The following is a 23198-nucleotide window of genomic DNA, read 5'->3' as shown; positions in this document are numbered from 1 at the left end:
ACCACAAAACCAGTCATAAGGTTAAATTTTACAAAACTGAGATGTAGCTATACATCATATGAAAGCTCAATAAATAAAATAAGCTTTCTATTGATGTATGGTTTGTTAGGATAGGACAATATTTGGCTGAGATCCAACTATTTGAAAATCTGGAATCTGAGGGTACAAAAAAATCAAAATACTGAGAAAATCACCTTTAAAGTTGTCCAAATTAAGTTCTTAACAATGCATATTACTAATCAAAAATTACATTTTGATATATTTACAGTAGGAATTTTACAAAAAATCTTCATGGAATATGATCTTTACTTATTTTCCTAATGATTTTTGGCATAAAATAAAAATCTATCATTTTGACCCATGCAATGTATTTTTGGCTATTGCTACAAACATACCCCAGCAACTTAAGACTGGTTTTGTGGTCCAGGGTCACATATGTGTTATACAAATAATTTTTACTGGGCAAAAAAATGCATTAAATCTCTGTTTTCTCTTCATGTTTTGGTTATCTTTCTGTTCAGTATGACACCAAGCGCAGGATTTCAGCCGAGTCGTCTCTGACACACTCTTACTTCGTGACTCTGGGCGAGAACATCCACTCCATACCTGACAGTGAGTTTCATCCCAATATTTACTGCATTTCTAGACACTGTGCTTATACAACACAAGCCTCAAAATCTGTCTTACACCCTGATGCAACAGCAAACAAGAAACTGCATTCTCTTTGATCATCACCCCCTTGTCTTCCACCCTCTCTAGCCTCATCTGTGTTTTCACTGAGGGAGATCCAGCTACAGAAGGATCCAGGACACAAGAGCTCAGTATTTCAACCGCCAGGTATTCAATTTATCTCTATTTGCAGAGCGCAACTTGATCATGTTTAGTCATGCATAAGGCACATTAATCCCATCCGTGAACCTGTAAGATTTAATGCTTTCATGTACTCACCTGTACTCCTGCAGATCTGTCTAACACTGGGTTTTTTTCTGCAAATCCAGGTCGAGGCAAGAACCGCAGACAAAGCATATTCTAAGGACAAGAAACATGGTGTGCATGAAGACATTACCAGAACAAAACCATTATGAAGCAAACAGCTTAGTTTCTCCATCCAACATATGCATGCATGCATGCATTCAAAAACACCAGTTTATTAGTCTGTACATCAGAAAACAGACTGAATAGAAGTGAATCATCCTCAGTCATAACATTAGCTGGTTAAAAGTGTGACCAAGGCTCAATCAAACCCAAAAACCACACTGATCCTAAAGCTTAGACTTGAGTTCTGCCTCTTCTCCTTCTGGATCTAGTAGTATTTTAAGACGTTCATAGTATTTTTAATTGTGCGTGTATGTGTATGTGCAAGAAACATGGTAGCTTCAAGTCCTATATTTCCCACTGAGTGAAATTTTCTTCATTTCTGTTTGAGGTTTGACTTGTTTTGCCATACGTGTTTGACGAGTCATTTCATCAATATTTTAATATAGAGAAGAGTTGACACATTAAAAATGTAAATTGTCAAAAATGTGAGCCATTGAATAGAGAATTACTTGAATTCTGTCATAATACCATTGAAATCACTACTAAAGGTGCTGTAAGTGATTTTAGCTAACTTCTAAATCCCGCCCTGTCTACAAAATGATTGACAGGCAAAGAGTGTTTCTGATTGGGTTTTTTTTTTTAAAGAATCAGCAAAAAAAAAAGTCATTTTTTATGAAGAGTGATGAAAGCCAAAATATTAAATGGCATTGATAAATATTTACTGCGTAATCCACTATTTTGTAGAGGGAGGTCAAAATGGGGGGTAAAATTACTTCAGAAAGATGGCAGCATCAATATCTTATTTTTACACAGAGATTAGTAGTTCTATTAGTAAAATCTATTGACTTCAGTAATCTTTGTTACATTATGTGCCAATGGTGACCAGTCGAAAATGGGGAAATAGCACTTTTCAAGTTTTTTTTTCCCAAGTTTGCATGCCTGTAACTCAAGAAGTATTAAAGATATATTAATGTCCTTCATTTTTACGGCCTTATATGATTCAGTTCCAGAGATATTAAAACTTCAATATGGCTCCAGGAGTAAATCATTTAATTTCAGTGGTCAAAAACCATCTTGGTCAGTTTGAAAAAAATAGATACTTGTTTTCTTTTAAAGAAGACTGTCTGTAGAACAAATAATCTTGAAACTAGAGACGTATCTCGTTTCTTTCTGTCAAGACAACTGCATTTAGCATACCCTGTCTGAGTGGCACAAATATTCTTTTTCCAAAGTTTGCGTGCATATAACTCAAGATGTGTTAAAGATACTGCAATATGATTTTAGATTCTCGTTGTTAATAAACATTTCTTTTAGAATCCTAAATTTCAAGGCCCTAAGTCGTTCAGTCCCAGAGATATGGGGACCTCAATGAGGCTTTGTGTCCAGATTGTTGAATGTTACCCATTTTCATTGGTCGAAAACCAAATGTTGGTCACTTTGTTGCATACTTATTTTATTTAAAGTACAATGTCTGAAGAAGAAAAAAAAAATTAAAATTATGTTAAAACTAGTGCGCTAGAATGGTCTTGTTGACCATTTTCTGTAGTCTATTCAATGATGAATTGACTACAGAAAGCATTTTGTAGTCTATTCATAAGATTCTATATTTGAATCAGTTTTAGGTTTATTTGGAAGAAGGGATTTCGATTATTTTAACAGCTTCTGAAGCTACCAAGAGTTTAAACATGCAGTATCGTAACATGTTTGAAACAAATCCCAAGCCTCATAGGGAAGTATGGTTGCTTTTGCCACACATTGTGTTCATATCAATAAACCAAGGTTTGCCTCAGCTGGATTAATTATTACAATTTTGTTCTTGTTTTGTATAGTTATAAAATGTGAAGCATAGTCATAGATCAACACTGTAAAAAGTTTTCCCCAGTTTCAACTTAAAAACTTAAGTTTAGCAGTTGCCTTAAAATTTTAGGTTAAATCAACTCAAAACTACAAGTCACTTCAACTCACGGCAATAAAGTTAGTTAAAATGACTTGTATTTTTAAGTTGATTTAACTTAAAATTTTAAGGCAGCTGCTGAATTTAAGTTTTTAAGTTGAAACTGGTAGGAACTTTTTACAGTGAAGGTGAATCTACTGCTAAAGGGCGTATTTGGCAGAAACACTCATAGTGCCTCAAACATTTAAACTAACCAACATTTGGTTTTTGACCTCTGAAAAAAATGTGGCATTTTAATGATTTACTCCTGGAGCCATATTGAAATTCCAATATCTCTGGAACCGAATCTCACAGGGCATTAAAAATAAAGATGCCAAAAGGAAAGTTTGTTAAGACCCAATGTCTAAACATGCATTAAAATATCTTTAATACTTCATCAGTTACAAGCATGCAAACTTTAGAGAAAAACGTGAAAAGTGCTGTTTCCCAATTTTCGAATGGTCACTGTTGGCACATAATGCAACAAAGATTGCTAAAGTCAACAGATTTTACTAACAGAACTACCAATCTTTGTGTAAATGTAAGATAACGATACTGCCATCTTTCTTTTGTCATTTTTACCCTGTAACTTGACTCAGAATCTAAGGTGAAAATTGCCATTTTGACCGCCTTCTACAAAATATTGAATTAGGCAGTAAATATTCACTGACATTTAATATTTTGTCTTTCATCACTATACATGTATTTTTGAAAAACAAAAACATGAGTTTTTGAAATTTGGTTGATTTATCACAGAAAGACCCAGCTGTGGTACTCGCTTACAGCATCTTTGACTAGTCATTAATTTACGAAATCATCAAAAGGTGCCTTTTGCGGACCGTAAGAGGTGATGGGGTCCAATTTTACGCCTTTCGAAAAACCATCTACTTCAATCTCCTCAAGGACCTCGGTCCTTTCAAGTAATTGCACATGCTGATATTCGTTTTGCCATTTAAGCTAATTGCTACTCCGTATTTGCACATGGCATGCAAGTGTCCTGGACCTGAAACCTAATGTTGTTCACCTTCTCCTACTGTATCTAGTAGTTTAAAAATAAAAGCACTATGACTCTTTATTGTAAAGGGCACTGAGCACAAGCTAGTTCTACAGATTTAAAAGGCCAACAGGAAACAGAATTATTGACTGACAAAGAGGAAATTATATCAGATATAAATGACGTAAAAAGATTTAGTTTAACATTACTGAAGCAGCGGCACTAATTTTTGTGTTTTGTGGTAAATGAAAATATTTTAAATACTCTATTGAAAAGAATTAATATATAAATATATGTATTTTGACAAGTGTTTTCTTTATTCTCAGTGAACTTTTGCCAGAAGAGAGAAAAAAAATAAACTACGGTATTAAATGATCTTAGATGATGTCTAAATGTTTTATAAAAGATTTAGATTTTTGTATGAAATGTGATATTAAATATTTTGTGTGATTTGTCTATTCTATTATGGATCTTATTCTGAAGCTGAATGTATTGTGACTGCGAAAAAGCCAAAAATAATGAAATAATAAACTAAATGAGTTGAGTTGAACCATGGGAATGTGACTTACCCTCGTCTCAAACAATAGCCTTACTGTCTTGAATGGTTTTATTTGTCATTAGTACACTTCACAAGGTACACTTGAATTGGTCTAAGCTAATACTGTCTCCAGACAAACCTGTGTGCAAATTAGCGTGGGTTTGTGTTTCATTGTTAGCATTGCTTTAACAAAAGACTTGTATAAGAACTCGTCGGACCTGTCAGATGTACTCGGTACGGTGAACATGAAAATATCTATAAAACAAAATAGTTCAAATATGTGTGACGCCCCAGGCAGCAATGCGTGATTTCTCACCTTCATATTTATGTTGACTTTGACGACGAACTATGTAGGAGGATCAAACTGTTGAGAAACACACCTGTTTCTTCATGTCTGGATGTTTGAATCTTTTTAGCGAATCACTTTGTTTTTGTGAACCGGTTCGTTTGAGTCATGAGTCGATTGGTCAGGACTAGGTTTGGTTACACCTGTGGTACTGATCTCCAGTGTTGGGGGGTAACGCATTACTTTTTAATTGACAATAAAATATCTGAGTTACTTTTTCAAATAAGTAAGGCCAGTTACTTTTCCCCCCATTTTTTCCTCCTGTGCCCATGTTTGAGGGAAATCGTGAGAAAGATGTTACTTTAGTTCTAGAATAAATGTGAACATGCATTAATTCATCTCACTCACTAAAAAAACAGATACAGTATTCATCAAAATGAATAAAAACAGTGAAATTCAAACCTGCAAAAACAAACCTGCAAAAATTAAATATTCTTTATGTATTTAATCCCATTTTATTAACCGATGTCTTTGCTGCCGACCTTCGATGATCCAATTCATCCATACTAATAAGCAAAAATCCCTCAAGATAATCTAAAAGTTGTTTCCCTTTCTTTTTTTATTGCTGAACAGTTGACATTTTTTCCTCTACGGTCTACTGTACAGACCTGAATTTACTTTTCTTTTGGTGTAAAAAGGCTTTTACATTTGTCAAAAATAGACATTTTTCTAATAAAAACAAACAAGCAAGCCCAGATTTTAAAAGTAACGCAAAAGTAACATAACGCGCATTTCTTTCCATAAACGTAATTAGTTACTTTTTTTGTGAGTAGCTCAATATTGTAATGCATTACTTTTAAAAGTAACTTTCCCAAACACTGCTGATCTCCTCCTGATAGTTGTGGAAGTTTAAATAATTTTAGCGAATCGGCGCGTTATTTAACGCGTTTTTTATTGAATTGAAAATTTAGTTAAATGGTGGTCGTCAGATGTTGGTATATTTTTTTTATTTAGACCTAATTTTTGCATCGATAACGATTCAATTATGATTTAATTTTTTTTTAAATAAGAGGTTCTACAATATCATAATTTCTTAATGATTTTCTTTGACCTTCCCACAAGTAAACATCAAAACCCAAGTGATTCAAAAACGTCTTCCCAACGCTTTTCCACAAACCGGTCTTTTCAGACCGAGTCATTCAAAAGAATCGATTCGCGAATCGGACAAGCATCATTCCAAACACGCGACTCTCACTCCTATGATGAATTCCGCTGCGTAAATGCTTCGATAAACACCTCACAAACTTTCTCCAGCATGAAGCAGCTGCTTAATGAACGGACCTGCGCCTTATTTCGCAGTAACTGGCAGCATACTCTCACATATTGGAGTGTATTCTTTAGTTTTGGACTTTGTGTCGCTTTTCTGGGTCCCACCATCCTGGACCTGAGATGTCAGACTCAGTCCACGCTACAGGAGATCACTCTGGTCTTCTTCTCACAACAGTTTTTCCTCTTTATTGGAAGCACCATTGGAGGATTCTTCAGTAAAACGTAAGTGGTTTGAGGATATACTATTCTTTCATAGTGGTATAACATGCTGAAATTAATTTTAAACTACCCCAGTTCAATTATTTAGCTAATTATTAGGTTACACATACAGTTATTGTCATCTTATATTAATGTAATATAGGATATTGCTACTTTTAAAACTTGTAAATTATTTCAAATCAATAAAAAGAAAATTATAGCCTCTACACATGTTTACACACGCATATAAACATATTTTAACCATAAATATCTATGCTGAATAAAAAAAAAAGTATATGGACCTGTTATATGGCTACTTCCCTTAAATAATATTGTATTTACAGATGGTTTTACAGTTTTTAAGAAAAAAAAACATTTAGTTAGTATACTTCCTCAAAACAATAAGGAATTGAAAAGGGTGGGACATAAATGAACAATTGATGTTCTACTTTCCTTAGACTCACATTTTCTTCCTAATATAGTTGTCCTTAAAAGTTATTAGAAAGAGCAAGTTTGTCTCGTGACTGCGTACGTTTTGTTTTTGTTTTTTTCCCCCTTTCATTCATGTATCTTACGCTTCCTCAAGTAGTGAAATAAGGCTTTTTATATGCATCCTATGATAGTAAACTGTTTTTGGCAGCTAATAGGTATCATAATCTGATTTCCTTAGGACTGATTGTTTTCTAACCCATCCAAGGCCTCTGTCTGGAAATCCCTATATAGTAGTCATGTGCTCATTAAAGTCGTGCTGTCTCAGTTATCTGGGAAGGGAGCCATAAAAACAGTGCGCTGATGTTGTTCAGATAAAGAAATTCACTTTTTTGTAAGTGGGTTCAAATACTTTTGGAACAAAATTTGCTTATTTAAAGTAACGTGACATTCAAGGAAGAACCGAGGGATTTTTTTTTTTACTGTAACCAAATATTTCTTTGTTGATAATCACTGTTTATATGAGTTTACAGTTTGTTTTGTAGATCATTCTACACTTTGACTGTACTACGGAAATGTAATATTGACTGAAAAACAAGAAAAGCCACAAAGAAACTAGCTAGCATTGCTTTCTCATGCTTTAGTCATGCTTTGACCCACAGGTCTGGTTTAATTGCTTTTATTTGGAAACTTGTGCTCTCAGTGTTACACAAGTCTTCATATTACTTTGTTTATCTCTGTCTATTTACTTACTAAAAGATCTTTATCTCTGTTTTACTGTTTTACAGTCATGACGATGTTTAACCACACATTTTCTCTGTGTTTACCACTGTCTGTTCTGCTCGATTGTTTTTACAGTTTGTGGCGTGCCAACTTAATGCATCGGAATTATAAAAAATACGAGTTTCCTTGACGGAAATTGGACATGAATGGCTTCTCAAGTCGTATTTACAACAGATTTTGACACCTGAGTTTCTATAAACCAGGCTAGCCATAACCATTGCTGTAGTAACTGTTAAGCTGTTTAAAGTTTACCTACAACATCTACATTGCAATCTCTTCTAGAGTCATACATATTGATGTACAGTTGAAGTCAAAATTTACATACACCTTTGCAGAATCTGCAAAATGTTAATTATTTTATCAAAATAAGAAGGATTGGACCACAAGAGGAAATAATAGTTGAATTTATGAAATTGACCCCGGTTAAAAGTTTGCATAAACTTGATTCTTAATACTGTGTTGTTACCTGAATGATTTACAGCAGTTTTTTTTTTCTTGAGGTCCCACAAATTCTTTAGCATTTTTGTGTATTTTGGACCCTTTCAAACAATGACTGTATGATTTTGAGATCCATCTTTTCACACTGAGGACAACTGAGGGACTCACATGCAACTATTACAGAAGGTTCAAACACTCACTGATGCTCCAGAAGGAAAAATACTGCATTAAGAGCCAGGGGTGTAAACTTTTGAACAGAACGAAGATGTGTACATTTTTCTTACTTTGCCTAAATATCATATTTTTTTCATTTAGTACTGCCGTTCAGAAGCTACAGAAGATACTTGCATGTTTCCCAGAAGACAAAAAAAGTTAAATTTTGCCCTGATTTTCAAATTGAAAAAGTTTTCACCCCCCGTCTCTTAATGCATTGTTTTTCCTTCTGAAGCATCAGTGAGTGTTTGAATCTTCTGTAATAGTTGCATATGAGTCCCTCAGTTGTCCTCAGTGTGAAAAGTTGGATCTCAAAATCATACAGTCATTGTTGGAAAGGGTTCAAATACACAAAAATGCTGAAAAAAAAATAAAAAATTTGTGTGACCTGAAGAACTTTTCTGAAGAACAGCAGACAGTTGAATTGTTCAGGACAAACAAGGGACTAATGAACAACTATCACACAAAAAACACAGCTGTTCATCATTTAGGTAACAACACAGTATTAAGACACTTTTGAACAGGGTCATTTTTATAAATTCAACTATTATTTTTTCTTGTGGACTAAATGTAAACATCTTTTATGTGAAATATCTTATTCAGGTCAGTACTAAATAAAAAAATAACATGCATTTTGTATAATCCCTTTTATTTTGGTAAAATGATTAACATTTCGCAGATTCTGCAAGGTGTATATAAACCCTCAATCTATGTATTTTACTCAGTGAAAACAGCATTCATTTGACTGAAACTGTGAATGTATACAATAGTGCGAGTAATGTTTATATGGTTTACATTTTATTTAAAATCTATTTGATACTGGTTGAATATTTTCAAAACTTTTAGGCTTTTCTTTCAAAATAGAAAAGAATGAACCTGGTGTCCTCCATGATTCCTCTTCTTTCGGACAGCAATGCACTTGAACATGACAAACTCGTGATTCTGACTTCAGAAGTCAGAATTGGGACATTTCTGATAGCATGTGAAAGCAGCATAAAACTGTTAGAAAGTAAGAGTGTCACACATTCACTGGTATCATGTTATCGGTAGAAGCAGAGTTTGATAAGCCATGTAAACAGAAATTAATTGGGCCAAGGTGAAAATAAAGTCAGAGACGTCCGGAAATAAAATCCTGCCTTAGGCAGCATCACAGAGACGCCACGCAGCAAACCTTTGTTTCAAAAGACTCACCTGAGGCGGTTTCAGGTGGTATCTGTTTGTAATTTTTCTTTGTAGATAACATACTACTAAATGTGCACTTTTTCCACTTTTTTAAAAGTTTTGTCCCTAAAGAAATGTGCATTGCATTTTTGGCAACCATTTTGACACCTCCTGGCTATTTTCTGAACTACTTTTGTTAATGTCTCATTGTCTTCTTTCTCTTAGGCTAGTATGTTCTTTATCAGCATTGGCTGTGTCCAGCCTCACCATCTCTGTGGTTTTTGCCGTCATACCACTATGCCAAAAGCTGCTCCTGTTGGCCTTTGCCTTGGCGGTATCTGGTCTTGCCATGGGCATCATTGACACCATCTCTAACCTACAACTGGTCAAGATCTACCAGAAAGACTCCACAGTTTTCCTGCAGGTCAGTATCTAGTCAGTAGCATTCAAAAACATTGGTTTCTCTCATTTGCGTGATTATAAGCACAAAGTGTTTGTCTGAAAGGCTGTGGCTGAAAACATGCCATTCGCATATTTGAAGTCTTTGCATAACACGTATACAGATAATTTTCTTTAAACGAAAAGGTCTGTTGTCATCTATCCACCCTCAAAACCTGTTTGACTTTTCTCTGGGACACAAAAAGTTCAAAAGCTAGAGGAAGTTTCTTATGCTCACAAAGGCTGCATTTATTTAATTACAAATTACAATAAAAATTGTACTATTGTGAAAAAGTATTGCAATTTAAAAGAACGGTTTACTATTTTAATATATTGTAAAGTCTAATTTATTTCTGTGATGCATTGCTGAATTTTCAGCATCATTAAAAACAGTAAAAATTTGAAATATTTTTACTATTTAAAATAACTGTTTTCTATTTTAATATATTTGAAAATATATATTTATTCCTGTGATTTCAAAGTTGAATTTTCAGCATCATTACTCCAGTCACATGATCCTTCAGAAATCATTCTAATATTCTGATTTGCTGCTCAAAAAACATTTATTATTATTATTTTGTTAAAAATAGCTGAGTAGAATTTATTCAGGGTTTTTTTTTTTTGATGAATCGAAAGTTCAAAAGAACAGGGTTTATCTGAAACAGAAAAATTTGGAACATTATAAATGTCCCTATCATCACTTTTGATGAATTTAAAGCATCCTTGCTAAATAAAAGTATTAATTTCTATAATTTATTTTCACAAAAATTGACTTTATGAATGGTATAGTGTATAATGTTACAAAAGCTGTTTTATTTCAGATAAATGCTGATCTTTGGATCTTTCTATTCATCAAAGTATCAAAAATTACTCAACTGTTTTAAATATTAAAAATAATAATAAATGTTTCTTGAGAATATTAGAATGATTTCTGAAGGATCCTGTGACACTGAAGATTGGCATAATGATGCTGAAAATTTGGCTTTGATCACTGGAATAAATCGCTTTTTTTATATATTAAAATTGATTTAAATATAATTATTATTTTAAATAGTAAAAATCTTTCAAAATATTACTGTTTTGCTGTACTTTGCATCAAATAAATGCAGGCTTGATGAGCAGAGGCTTCTTTAAAAAACATTAAAAATCTTACTGTTCCAAAACTTTTGACTGGTAGTGAATATACAGTATACTATTGTGGTAATATGTAATATATTGATATATTGCCATGTAGATTTTTAAATAATAAAGAGCACAGAACATAACCAGTGTCCAATGCTACGCTGTTTTTCCTCATTGAATATAGTGTTTTCCTCTGAAATGCTCATTAAGTCATTAAGTAAATCTCATTATATGGCAATTCATGAGGACTTGAAACAGATTTTACACTTGAACTCACCATTGCCAGTGTTTAGTCATAATTCAGGGAGGAGAGAAACTCACCCAAGGGGTCTTCTCTGAAATTAAACTTTGTAGTGAATGATTGTGGTTGTGAAATTTAGCAATTTACATTATATTGAAGCAGATGACTGATATGGTAGTTTAAATGTAGGTTCATTTGAGCTGATGTGTTTTTCCCATCAGCATTCATTCCTCACACCGAATGCAAATTAAAATCTTTAAAAATAGGCTAGATTTGTGTTGCGTGATCTGCAGGATGAAATCAGGCATTTATAATACAGGTTCAGTGTCATCCAATAGATTTCTCTCCATCATTTTAAAAATGTTTCAATTGTTTCAAAGCAGATACACCCTCTGTATACAAAGGCTACAAATGTGTAACTATAAGAAATATTTAAGCAAACCACACCAGTCGTACCGTCTTATTTAGACCGAGGGCACAATTAAGAGTGACGCTGCTGTACCAGTTAAATAGTTTGATTACAATGTTGTGAAACAGAATTACTGTTACAATCTGCTCTTTATACAATCATATCATATTAGAAAACATGCACAATACTTTCATTAGTTACAGATTTACCGAGTGTAATCAAATATAATCGATCTGCTTGCACACATGGATTCTGTTGAAAATCATATTAAAACAATCGGTCACAAAAGGGCATGAGTTAATGATTTTACCACGTTAAGAGTGTAGTTGGGTACAAAAAAGTGGTAAAAATACTACAGTGCATGTCTTAAAAAAATGGCATTATGATAACTTCAGGGCTATATTTGTTAATATTATTTTAGTATTATTAACTTACATTTGAAGTTGAAGCACTGAAATTACAAACTTGAAATAAATACAAATTAAAACTGAAATATATTATAATAAACTATAATAAAATGTGAATAATATTACACTGGATAGTATGTTAATACTTATTAAATAATTAAGTATTAATATACAATTCGCAATAAACAATTCTTAGCACTAAAATTACAAACTGGAAATTACAAAAAAATATTTTCCGTACTAAATATCAAATGAAAACTAAAAAAGATATTAAATAATAATGCATATTAAATAATAAATATTAATAAAACCTATAATAGAATATGAATAATATTACGATGGATAATTCATCATAATATAATGAATTAGTTATAAATTATTATTATTAAAATAATCACAGTAAACAATTCTTATCACTAAAATTACAAACTATAAATTACCAAAAAAATATATATATATATAAATTAATAAATACTATAACAAAATTACAAAAAATTTAATATTTTACTAAAACTATAAAAAAATGAAAATATTAATAAAAGCATAATACGACATGAATATTATTACAATAACACTGAATAATACATCAATACTTAAATAATATAATTTATTATTAATAAAATATTCACAATAAACAATTCTTAGCAATTATTATCTGGGAATAAATAAACTTAAACTCAAATAAAATACTTATATATGTGTGTGTGTGTGTGTGTGAACACAATATAAAAAAATATAATATAAAACATTTAAAAATTACAAAAGAACATAGCAAAATTACTAAAAAATGAAAATTTACTAATGAAAACAAACAAAAATGAAAATATTAATAAAAACTAATAAAATATGAATAATATTACAACAACAGTTGATAATATGTCAGTACTTAATAAATAATATAATTTTCTATAAATAAAATAATCACAATAAACAATTCTGTGCACAAAAATTAAAAACTGGAAATAAATTAAAACTGAAACTGAAATAAAATAAATGTATAGAAAAAGTATAGTAATATAAAACAATTATGAATTACATAAGCGTATAACAAAATTACTAAAAAAAATGTACTAACTCAAATTAAAATTAAAACTGAAATAATCTTAATAATAAAACTAACACAGGATAAATACATTAGTACTTTATAGTTATAATTTTTATTAATAAAAATAAGCACAATAAACAATTCTTAGTCAATAATATAATTCATTATGGTGTCAAGAAACATCTTAGCATTGAAAACTTGTCATATTAATTAGTACATTAGTGATTGTAGGCATCGTTTGACAACTTCAGAAGTATGTTTTATAAAGTTTTTTTTTAAACTTTAGCTCTGACAGAATCTCGTCTCAGAGAAAGAACACAATTGCTGATTCTCCTTTCCTTGTCTCTCTCTGATCTCCTCTAGGCCCTTCACTTCTTTGTGGGTCTCGGGGCGTTAGTGAGTCCCCTCATCGCTGACCCCTTCCTGTCTGAGACCAGCTGTGTGATTGGGAACAACAGCAGCAACGCTACATCATTAAGGCATCTGAGGAACAAGCTCGCCGGCAGACATGTGCACAACGTGTCCAGCGTCCACCTCCACACCGACGGAGAGGTGGTCACCAACGTCTCCTATGCCTTCTGGATCATGGCTATCATCAATGTAAGATCCAGATCTGTCTGGAGTTTCTATTAAGTTTTAAGAGTGGCATGTCTTCAGAACACTAGCTGGACTGCTGTAGTGTGATGGTAGAGTTGTGTAAGGTGAGTTTGCATATATTAAATGCTCCGTAAGCTTTAATGACAAAGGAAGGGCAGTTGGGAGTGTATTTGAATTAAAGAAATTAATCAAGATTGTCTCCTTGGCAACTGCACTCCATCTAACAGTTTTGTGTACACACTGCCTATAATATAGTGGGTAAATAGTGATTGTGTAACTGATACACACCTAACACCTGGTCTCTGTACTGTGTGTATATGTGTGTGTCCTATATATATATATATATTTTTTTTTTTTTTTTTTTTTAATTATTATTATTATTATTATTTTATATATATATTTTATATATATTTTAATATACATACACACTACATTTTTTTTTACAAATAAATTAATACTTTTCAACAAGGATGCATTAAATTGATCAAAAGTGGCAGTAAAAAATACTATTTCAAAGAAAGGCTATTCTTGTGAACTTTCTATTCAAAGAAACCTGAACAATCAGGTTCATTTTATTTTATATTTATTTATTATTTTGTGTTTATTTTATTTTATTTTTCATTTGATTTTATTTTACAATGATTTTATTTCATTTCATTTTTTATTTATTTTAATTTTATTACATTTCATTTTCATTTAATTTCATGTCATTACATTCTTTATTTAATTTCATTTTTTAATTTAATGTCATTTCATTTTTTATTTAATGTCATTATATTTGAGGTAATTTCATTTTTTTATTTTTATTTTATTTTTTATTTTGTATTTTGCCATGTAATTTAATTTCACTTCTTATTTCATGTAATTTAATTTCATTTTTAATTTAATTTCATATCATTTTATTTCTTTTTTTTGTGTAATTTAATTTCATTTTTCATTTAATTTATTTCATTTCCTTTTGTTTTATTTCCATTTATTTTATTTTTTTTCATTTAATTTCATTCCATTCAATTTTTTATTAATAAAATGTATCTTTTTTATTTTGTATGTCATGTAATTTAATTTAACTTCTTATTTAATTTAATTAAATTTTTAATTTAATTTAATATCATTTTATTTTTATTTTATTTCATTTTTTACATTTTGTTTCGTGTAATTTCATTTAATTTTCATTTCATTTTGTTTTATTTCCTTTTATTTTTATTTCATTTCATGTAATTTCATTCCATTAAATTTTTTTATTTTGTATTTTATGTCATGTAATTTCACTTCTTAATTAATTTCATGTAATTTCATTTCATTTTTTATTTCATTTCATATCATATTTTATTTTTATTTTATTTCATTTAATTTTTATTTCAGTTTTTTTTTATTTTGTTTTGTGTAATTTCATTTCATTTATTTTTTTATTTCATTTAATTTCATATTTCATACATTTTTGACTAGTATATAATATAATACAATATAATATATATCTAAAGGTAAAAGTTTACAGCTATGGAGGACCAAAACCTGCAAAAATAAATAAATAAAATAATAATAATTATTAAAAAAAATTGTAAATAAAATAAAAATAATAATAATTTTATTTTTATACTTTTGACTAGTAGTATATATTATTATATTATATTATTTATTAAATTTACATTATTTTAATTTCATTCAATTTCATTTAATATTTTTAGTTTATTATTGTATTTCATATAAATTATATAAATGTTTGCATTTGGAGTGATGATGCAAACAGTTCTGTCAATGTTATTCACAATGGATTCATATGTGCCTCATAACTTTTGTCTTCTCTGCATGTAGCTTCCTGTACCCATCGGCATATTAATCCTGATGTATCGGGAGCGACTGTTCGCGTGCGGCTCAGACCCCAACCGGCGTTTACTAGACGGCGACGTGCTAGCGATGAAAACCTGGGGAACCACAGGTCTGACAGAAGATGCTGGACATCAAAAAGAGACTTCCAAAAGTAAGATCCTAGCACTTCCGCTCCACTGACATTGATGAAATAATTAGCGCGTGGGATCAGACCACACACGCGGCACATGTCAGAAATAACACTGCGTAAGATGTGAATAAAAGCCAGAAAGGCTGTTTCGGTAATCTTCCCGCTCTTGTGTCTCCGCAGGCCATGTAGACGTGTTGGACTGCTGTCTCCTTGGCAACACTCACGGTTTTCCGCTGTCTTTCTTTGGGATCCATATCCTCGGGGGTCTGGTGCTCTTCTTTTCTGACGGTATAGTGGTAAGCAGGATTAGCACTTCACAGCCGCTTCAGCTCTATAATTGAACAGTATTTGCTTAATTGCTTCAACTCATGCATTATTTAATCTCACGCACCTCAGGGCTCATACACAGGCTTTGTGTACACCTACGCAGTGGCGCCCCCTATGAATCTGCCTCACAAGTCCGCCGGATACTTGACGTGCGTCTTCTGGGCGGCCATCACCGTCGGCCGACTGTCTGCCATACCTCTGTCCTACCGCTTTAAGCCTGTCCGATTGCTCACCGTTAGTCAGGTGTGTATCTTTGATTTGGTTTTGAAGCTAGTTTTCTGGTAATTGTTTTTAAAAAGTCGTGAGGGTACAAGGTAATCAGAGAGTATGCAAAACAATTTGTTTTCTTAAAAATACAGTACAAACAATAGTACTGTGAAATGTTATTGCAGTTTAAAAGAATTTTATTTTAATATTTTTTTTAAATGTAATTTATTTCTGTGATGCAACGCTGAATTTTCAGCATCATTACTCCAGTTTCCAGTGTCACATGATCCTTTAGAAATCATTCTAATTTGCTTGCTTGCTTTCTTTTTTCAAGTTCACCAATAAATAAATAAATAATAATAAAATAAATAAAAATTGTAAAAATATAATTTTATTCCATATTTTTGACTTGTAGTATATATTATATGTTATATAAAAAACAATAACAATAATGATAATAAAATAATAAATTTTATTCCATAATTTGGCTAGTAGTATATATTATATTATATTATATTATATTATATTATATTATAACTAAAGGTAAAAGTTCACAGCTATTGCAAAAAATAATTAAAAATAATAATAAAAATAAATAATAATAATAATAAAATTTAATTTAAAAAAGTCAATAGAAATTCTATTTCATACTTTTGACTAGTAGTATATTATATTATTTTATATTATATTACATTATATTATGTTATATTATAATATAAAAGTTCACAAAAACCTGCCAAATAAATAATAAATTAGATTAAATGAAATAAAAATAAATAAATCCATAATCTATTTACTATACCATAAATAAATTATATTATATAACTAAAGGTAAAAGTTCACAAGACCAAAACCTTCAAAATAAATAAATACAATTTTACAAAAATTAAAAAAATTAAATAGAAATTTTATTCCATACTTTTGACTAGTATTATATTATATTATATTATATTATATTATATTATAACAAACGGTAAAAGTTCACAGTTATAGAGGACTAAAATCTGCCAAAAAATAAAAAGTAAATAAATATAGAAATTGTATTCCATACTTTTGACTAGTATATTACATTATGTTATATTTTATTATAACTAATGGTAGATGTTCACAGCTATTGGAGGACCAAAACCTGCAAAAATAAATAAATAAAACATTTTAAAAATAATAATAATATATTAAGTTAATTTAAAATAAATAAACACATATGTAATTGTGAAAATTAGATTTTCTGTGAAGCTTGTCTGTTTTAGCAACACTAACTAAGGGGGTGGAGCTTAGAAAGCGCATGATATGTCAGTCCATTACAAACTCTCTCTTGACAGATTGAGTCAGAAGTCCTGGTGAGTCAGATGGACAATAAAAGTGGTTTACACTATCAAAAAAAAAAAAAAAAGGTGTGTCGGCCACGATACACCAGGGGAAACTTTGGACAGGAACAAACATCCTTATTCTGCATCCTGCTCTGCCCCGTCCATTCGCCAGGCAGGACTTTTATTTATCTGACGTGACTAAGGCTCCTTTCTCATTTCACGCTTTTATGTGCGCCAAAAGTTTATTACAGCGGGCCTCTTAATTTCCGTTCGTCGTGCAGATAAAGCAGGGGTGTTCACAAAGGTTTGGTTGACGGTGCGTGTCCAAATGCAAATGCTTTCCTTTCTGCTCTCTTATAGGTGGGTGTGATAGTCACACTACTTCTGCTGCTGATCTTCTCCAACAGTAGTGTGTTCCTCTTCATCGGCACCTGCTGTCTCGGCCTATTTATAAGCAGTATCTTCCCCTGCATGCTCGCATTCACCGAAGACGTCCTGGAGTACAAAGGTATTTGCGACAGATGGGCCGCCGCTGTCTCCGGCATTGTTAAATCGCCCTTTTGTCTACGGCTTTCATTGATTTGACAGTAGCCATTGGTGGTTTCGCAGTTCAGTATTTATTCAAGGTTTTCCGCTGAGCCGAAGGCAACAGGAGCCGCCCCGTTTAATTCTTTCCGCTGTTGGCCTTTGACTTTACGGGAAGGTTTGGCCTGACAGGTCTTGTGTCTTACTGCGGAGACGATCCGTTTTAAACGCAGCGGTCAAATCCTTTGGGAGGAATTATTTCCAAATAAATGGCTAATTACTGACCGCAGATATGGGGGTTGGTTAGGGTAGAGCGATTAAAAAATATCATTATCGTTAAAAATATCCCTATCATTAGAGTCCCTACAGCTCTGGACCGAAAAATGTAATTGACCGGTTTTAGTTGTAACCGATATTGAAATGCATATGAATCCTGGACCACTTGAGGATAAATTAATGGGAGAAATCCCATCACTGTTGTATGGAAGCCCATTTCCACCACTGAATAAAAAATAAAAAAGGTAAAAAAAAAGTTTATATCTCGCAATTCTGACTTCATTTCTCAGAATTGTGAGATATAAATTTGCAATTGCGAGTTATAAAGTCAGAATTGTAAGATATAAAATACTTCTGTACAGTTTATATCATGGAATTCTGAGAAAGCAAGAATTCTAAGTTTGTATATGGAATTCTGAGAAAAAAGTCACAATTGTGAGTTTGCATCATGAAATTCTAAGAAAAAAGTCAGATTTGTGAGTTCGTATCACGGAATTCTGAGAAAGAAATTCAGAATTGTGAGTTTGTATCATGGAATTCTGAGGGAAAAAAAAGGTCAGAATTGTGAGTTTAAATCACGGAATTCTGAGAAAACAGTCGGAATTGTGAGTTTGTATCACAGAACTCTTAGAAAGAAATTCATAATTGTGAGACTATATCACGGAATTCTAAGAGAAAAAAGTCAGAATTGTGAGTTTGTATTATGGAATTCTGAGGAAAAAAAAGTCAATTGTGAGTTTGTATCATGGAATTCTGAGAAAAAAGTCAGAATTGTGAGTTTGTAACGGAATTCTGAGAAAAAAGTCAGAATTGTGAGTTTGTAACGGAATTCTGAGAAAAAAGTCAGAATTGTGAGTTCGTATCAGAATTCTGAGAAAAAAATTCAGAATTGTGAGTTTGTAACGGAATTCTGAGAAAAAAGTCAGAATTGCGAGTTTAAATCACGGAATTCTGAGAAAACAGTCGGAATTGTGAGTTTGTATCACAGAACTCTTAGAAAGAAATTCATAATTGTGAGACTATATCACGGAATTCTAAGAGAAAAAAGTCAGAATTGTGAGTTTGTATTATGGAATTCTGAGAAAAAAGTCAGAATTGTGAGTTTGTAACGGAATTCTGAGAAAAAAGTCAGAATTGTGAGTTCGTATCAGAATTCTGAGAAAAAAATTCAGAATTGTGAGTTTGTAACGGAATTCTGAGAAAAAAGTCAGAATTGCGAGTTTAAATCACGGAATTCTGAGAAAACAGTCGGAATTGTGAGTTTGTATCAGAACTCTTAGAAAGAAATTCATAATTGTGAGATTGTATCACGGACTTCTGAGGGGGAAAAGTCAATTGTGAGTTTGTATAACAGAATTCTGAGAAAAAGTCATAATTGTGAGTTTGTATCATGGAATTCTGAGAAAAAAGTCAGAATTGTGTGTTTGTATCACGGAATTCTGAGAAAAAAAAGTCAGAATTGTGTGTTTGTATCACGGAATTCTGAGAAAAAAAAGTCAGAATTGTGTGTTTGTATTATGGAATTCTGAGAAAAAAAGTCAATCGTGAGTTTGTATCATGGAATTCTGAGGAAAAAAAGTAAGAATTGTGAGTTTATATCATGGATTTCTGAGAAAAAAAAGTCAATTGTGTGTTTGTATCATGGAATTCTGAGGAAAAAAGTCAGAATTATACGTTTGTATCACGGAATTCTGAGAAAAAAGTCAGAATTATACGTTTGTATCACGGAATTCTGAGAAAAAAGTCAGAATTATACGTTTGTATCATGGAATTCTGAGAAAAAAAGTCAATTATAAGTTTGTATCACGGAATTCTAAGGAAATAAAGTCAGAAATGTGAACTCGGAATTATCACGGAATTCTGAGAAAATCACATAATTGTGAGTTTGTATTATGGAATTCTGAAAAAAGTCAATTGTGAGTTTGTATCACAGAATTTGGAGAAAATGGAATTCTGAGGAAAAAAGGCAAAATTGTAAGTTTGTATCACGGAATTCTAAGGAAATAAAGTCAGAAATGTGAGCTCTTCACAGAATTCTGAGAAAAGACTCAAAATTGTGAGTTTGTATCACAGAATTCTGAGAAAAAAAGTCAGAATTTTGAGTTTGTATCATGAAATTCTGAGGGGGGAAAAGGTAAATTGTGAGTTTGTGTAACGGAATTCTGAGGAAAAAGTCTGAATTGTGAGTTTGTATCACAGAATTATAAGAAAAAAAGTCAGGATTATAAATTTATATTCCTAGAAAAAGTCAGTATTGTTAGTTTGTATAATGGAATTCTGAGGGAAAAAGTCAGAACTGTGAGTTTATGTCATGCATTTCTTCAGTCAGAATGTTATAATGTCAATAACATTATTGACACTTAAGATTTATTTAGCTGTCAGATTTCAATGTCGATTAGAATTTTACTGCAACAATCTTGACAAACCCCCTTGTGTTTTGTTTCATCTTCAGGTTGTGCCACCACAGTCATGGTGACCAGTGCAGGGATGGGCGAGATGTTACTCCAGGTGCTCGTAGGTTCGGTAGGTCTGACTTAAATATTTACATCTTTGCTCCTGGGGATTGAACCCATGACCTTAGCATTTCTAGTGCATCATGGTCTACCAGTTAAGCTAAAACTGTCTTTGTAACTGCGCTGATTCGAGTCTATTTTCTCCCTCAGGTAATGCACAGTCAAGGGAGCTATAGTTTCCTGCTATGCGGAATGATCTTCGGCTGCCTGGGATTTGCTTTCTTTGTCTTACTGTTCTTTGTCCAGCAAAATCACAAAAACTTCACCGAAGGTGCGTTGATTCTTAGAGTGCACATTGTTGCCCATAATCAAACTCAAACTGAAAACAGAATGTTTCTAAAGCATTTGGTGGATGCTTATATTTAAAACAACATACCTTTAGCTCAAGGTACACTAGCAGTCATAAGTTTTTGAACAGTAAGATTTTTAATGTTTTTAAAGAAGTCTTTTCTGCTCACCAAGCCTGCATTTATTTGATCCAAAATACAGAAAAAACTGTAATATTGTGAAATATTTTTATTATTTAAAATACCTGCTTTCTATTGGAATATATTTTAAAATGTAATTTCATTCCTGTGATCAAAGCTAAATTTTCAGCATCCTTACTCCAGTCTTCAGTGTCCCTTCAGAAATCATTCTAATATGCTGATTTGGTGTTTTTAATTATTATTATTATAAATCAATATTTTAACCAGTTGAAACATTTATTTTTAGGATTCTTTGATGGATAGAAAAATCCAAAGATTAGCATTTATCAGACATTAAAAAAAGCTTTTGTGACATTGTACACTATACTATTCAAAAGCTTAGAGTCAGTATAATTTTTTATTTTTTGGAAAGAAATTATAGAAATTAATACTTTTATTTAGCAGAAATGCTTTAATTTGATCAAAGGTGATGATAAAGACATTTATAATGTTGCAAAAGATTTCTATTTCAGATAAATGCTGTTCTTCTGAACATTCTATTCATTATAAAAACCTAATAAAAATCTACTGGTTTTAACAATAAAAATGATAATAAATGCTTTTGAGCAGCAAATGAGAGTATTAGAATGATTTCTGAAGGATCATGTGACTGGAGTAATGTTGCTAAAAATTCAGCTTTGAAATCACAGGAATAAACATTTTAAAATACATTTAAACAGAAAGCAGTTATTTTTAAATAGTAAAAATATTTCACAATTTTACAGTTTTTGCCGTACTTTGGAGCAAATAAATGCAGGCTTGATGAGCAGAAGAGACTTCTTCAAAAAACATTGAAAATCTTACTGTTCAAAAACTTTTGACATCGAATCTATGACCTTGGCATTACTAAAGCCAGACTCTATCTAATGATGTTTACAGGGTTGCCAGGTCTTTGAACCAAAACCAGCCCAATTGCTATTCAAAATTATCCCAAAAGAAGCTTAATCGCCCAATTTTTTCAGTGTTTTTTTTCCATCTGTTGGTTGGGCAAAATGACTTTAATGAACTTTAATGAAAAAACAAAAACATGCAGCAATAGTGTAAAAGCACATACTTGGCAACACTGACTGTTTAACTTATCTAATAACACTTCTTACCATTAATTTACGCAATGCGTCACTTTCTAACATACCTCCTTGGTGTTTCGTACAGCTTTACCTAGTAACTCCACTTCCGAAAGGCTTGAGGAAAATGGGATCAAGACCTGTTCTGCTGCCGTCCTGAACTCGTGGGACACGTCAGAGCAGAAAGCACCCATCGATCCCTAACAACAGAGAAGACTGATGAAAATACAGCAGGAGTGAAGGGACAATGGTGTCGTGACTCAGGGACATCAAGGACCAAACACATCCTTGGATGATCATGCAAATCACTGACAATCAACAGAGCTAAAAATAATATCATGGAGTGTTAGTTGTATTGAAAGGTTTATTTTTGTATTAAAATACTTTTGATGAATGCAATGATCTGCACAAATGTGACGATTTAATCATTCTCAATGGCAGGGATGGATATGTGCAATACAACTTTTCCTTCTAAAGAAAAGTTGCTTTAGTGTTTTTGTTTTTTTTTTAGAAACACATCAGCAATTGAATATCAGTGTAAATGTCAGGATCAAAATGACAACATAAATGAGTGTTTTTTAATATTTTGAATATTCTTTTGTTCATCACTTGTCAGATCAGCAGCCAATTAATTCTCTGCCAAAGCTAATATGTGCATAACACATTTGTGGTGAAGATATAAAGGTCAGAAAAGGACATCCTACCGCTTTCCTGAAAAAGCTTCCTTGTATTGTATTGTACGGCTTCAGGTCTGTCCGTTCCTCTAAAGCCTGTGACCTCAGCGTTCAGGTGGACGATCCTGATTGTTGGAGGCTGCCAAGTCAGCGTATTTCTCTTGGCCTGGGTAAAATTTTATTTGTTTTTTCTGGTTTACGCAGGTGTCAGACATGCTAGCGTTAACAAAATTGCTGCATAAATGAGGTCAGCCTTCTGCAGCTGTATTTGATGAAGAC

At 32.0% G+C, this 23198-nt stretch overlaps 2 protein-coding genes across 3 annotated transcripts in view; both read left to right on the top strand.

The window, feature by feature from the left end:
- cdk18 (cyclin dependent kinase 18) overlaps window positions 1-4515 on the top strand; it is a 102565-nt gene extending 98050 nt beyond the window's left edge. For both annotated transcript variants that reach the window (XM_073825718.1, XM_073825719.1), the window contains 3 exons: window positions 522-612; window positions 760-837; window positions 999-4515. In XM_073825718.1, the coding sequence (XP_073681819.1) occupies window positions 522-612; window positions 760-837; window positions 999-1033 (204 nt within the window). In that variant the 3' untranslated portion in view covers window positions 1034-4515. The remainder of the gene's footprint in view (window positions 1-521; window positions 613-759; window positions 838-998) is intronic.
- A 1563-nt stretch (window positions 4516-6078) lies between these two features.
- On the top strand, window positions 6079-23067 carry mfsd4aa (major facilitator superfamily domain containing 4Aa). The gene is made up of 10 exons (XM_073825284.1): window positions 6079-6340; window positions 9566-9764; window positions 13366-13602; window positions 15412-15577; window positions 15737-15852; window positions 15953-16126; window positions 17761-17908; window positions 20654-20724; window positions 20865-20985; window positions 22334-23067. The coding sequence occupies exons 1-10, from the start codon at window positions 6105-6107 to the stop codon at window positions 22447-22449; spliced, it is 1584 nt and encodes a 527-aa protein (XP_073681385.1). The 5' UTR covers window positions 6079-6104; the 3' UTR covers window positions 22450-23067.
- The last annotated feature ends 131 nt before the right edge of the window (window positions 23068-23198 follow it).

The sequence above is a fragment of the Garra rufa genome, chromosome 20, assembly GCF_049309525.1.
Source record: "Garra rufa chromosome 20, GarRuf1.0, whole genome shotgun sequence".
Classification (NCBI taxonomy): Eukaryota; Metazoa; Chordata; class Actinopteri; order Cypriniformes; family Cyprinidae; genus Garra; species Garra rufa.
Note: the sequence above shows the minus strand (reverse complement) of the source record. Positions and strands in the feature narration are given on the sequence as shown.

What these genes read in the sequence shown, in the direction of transcription:
- mfsd4aa (XM_073825284.1), top strand. Translation starts at nt 6,105, where the DNA reads ATGAAGCAGCTGCTTAATGAACGGACCTGCGCCTTATTTCGCAGTAAC. An exon ending in ACTCCACAGTTTTCCTGCAG is followed by an intron (nt 9,765 to 13,365) that starts GTCAGTATCTAG and finishes GATCTCCTCTAG; the next exon opens with GCCCTTCACTTCTTTGTGGG. An exon ending in TCTTTTCTGACGGTATAGTG is followed by an intron (nt 15,853 to 15,952) that starts GTAAGCAGGATT and finishes CACGCACCTCAG; the next exon opens with GGCTCATACACAGGCTTTGT.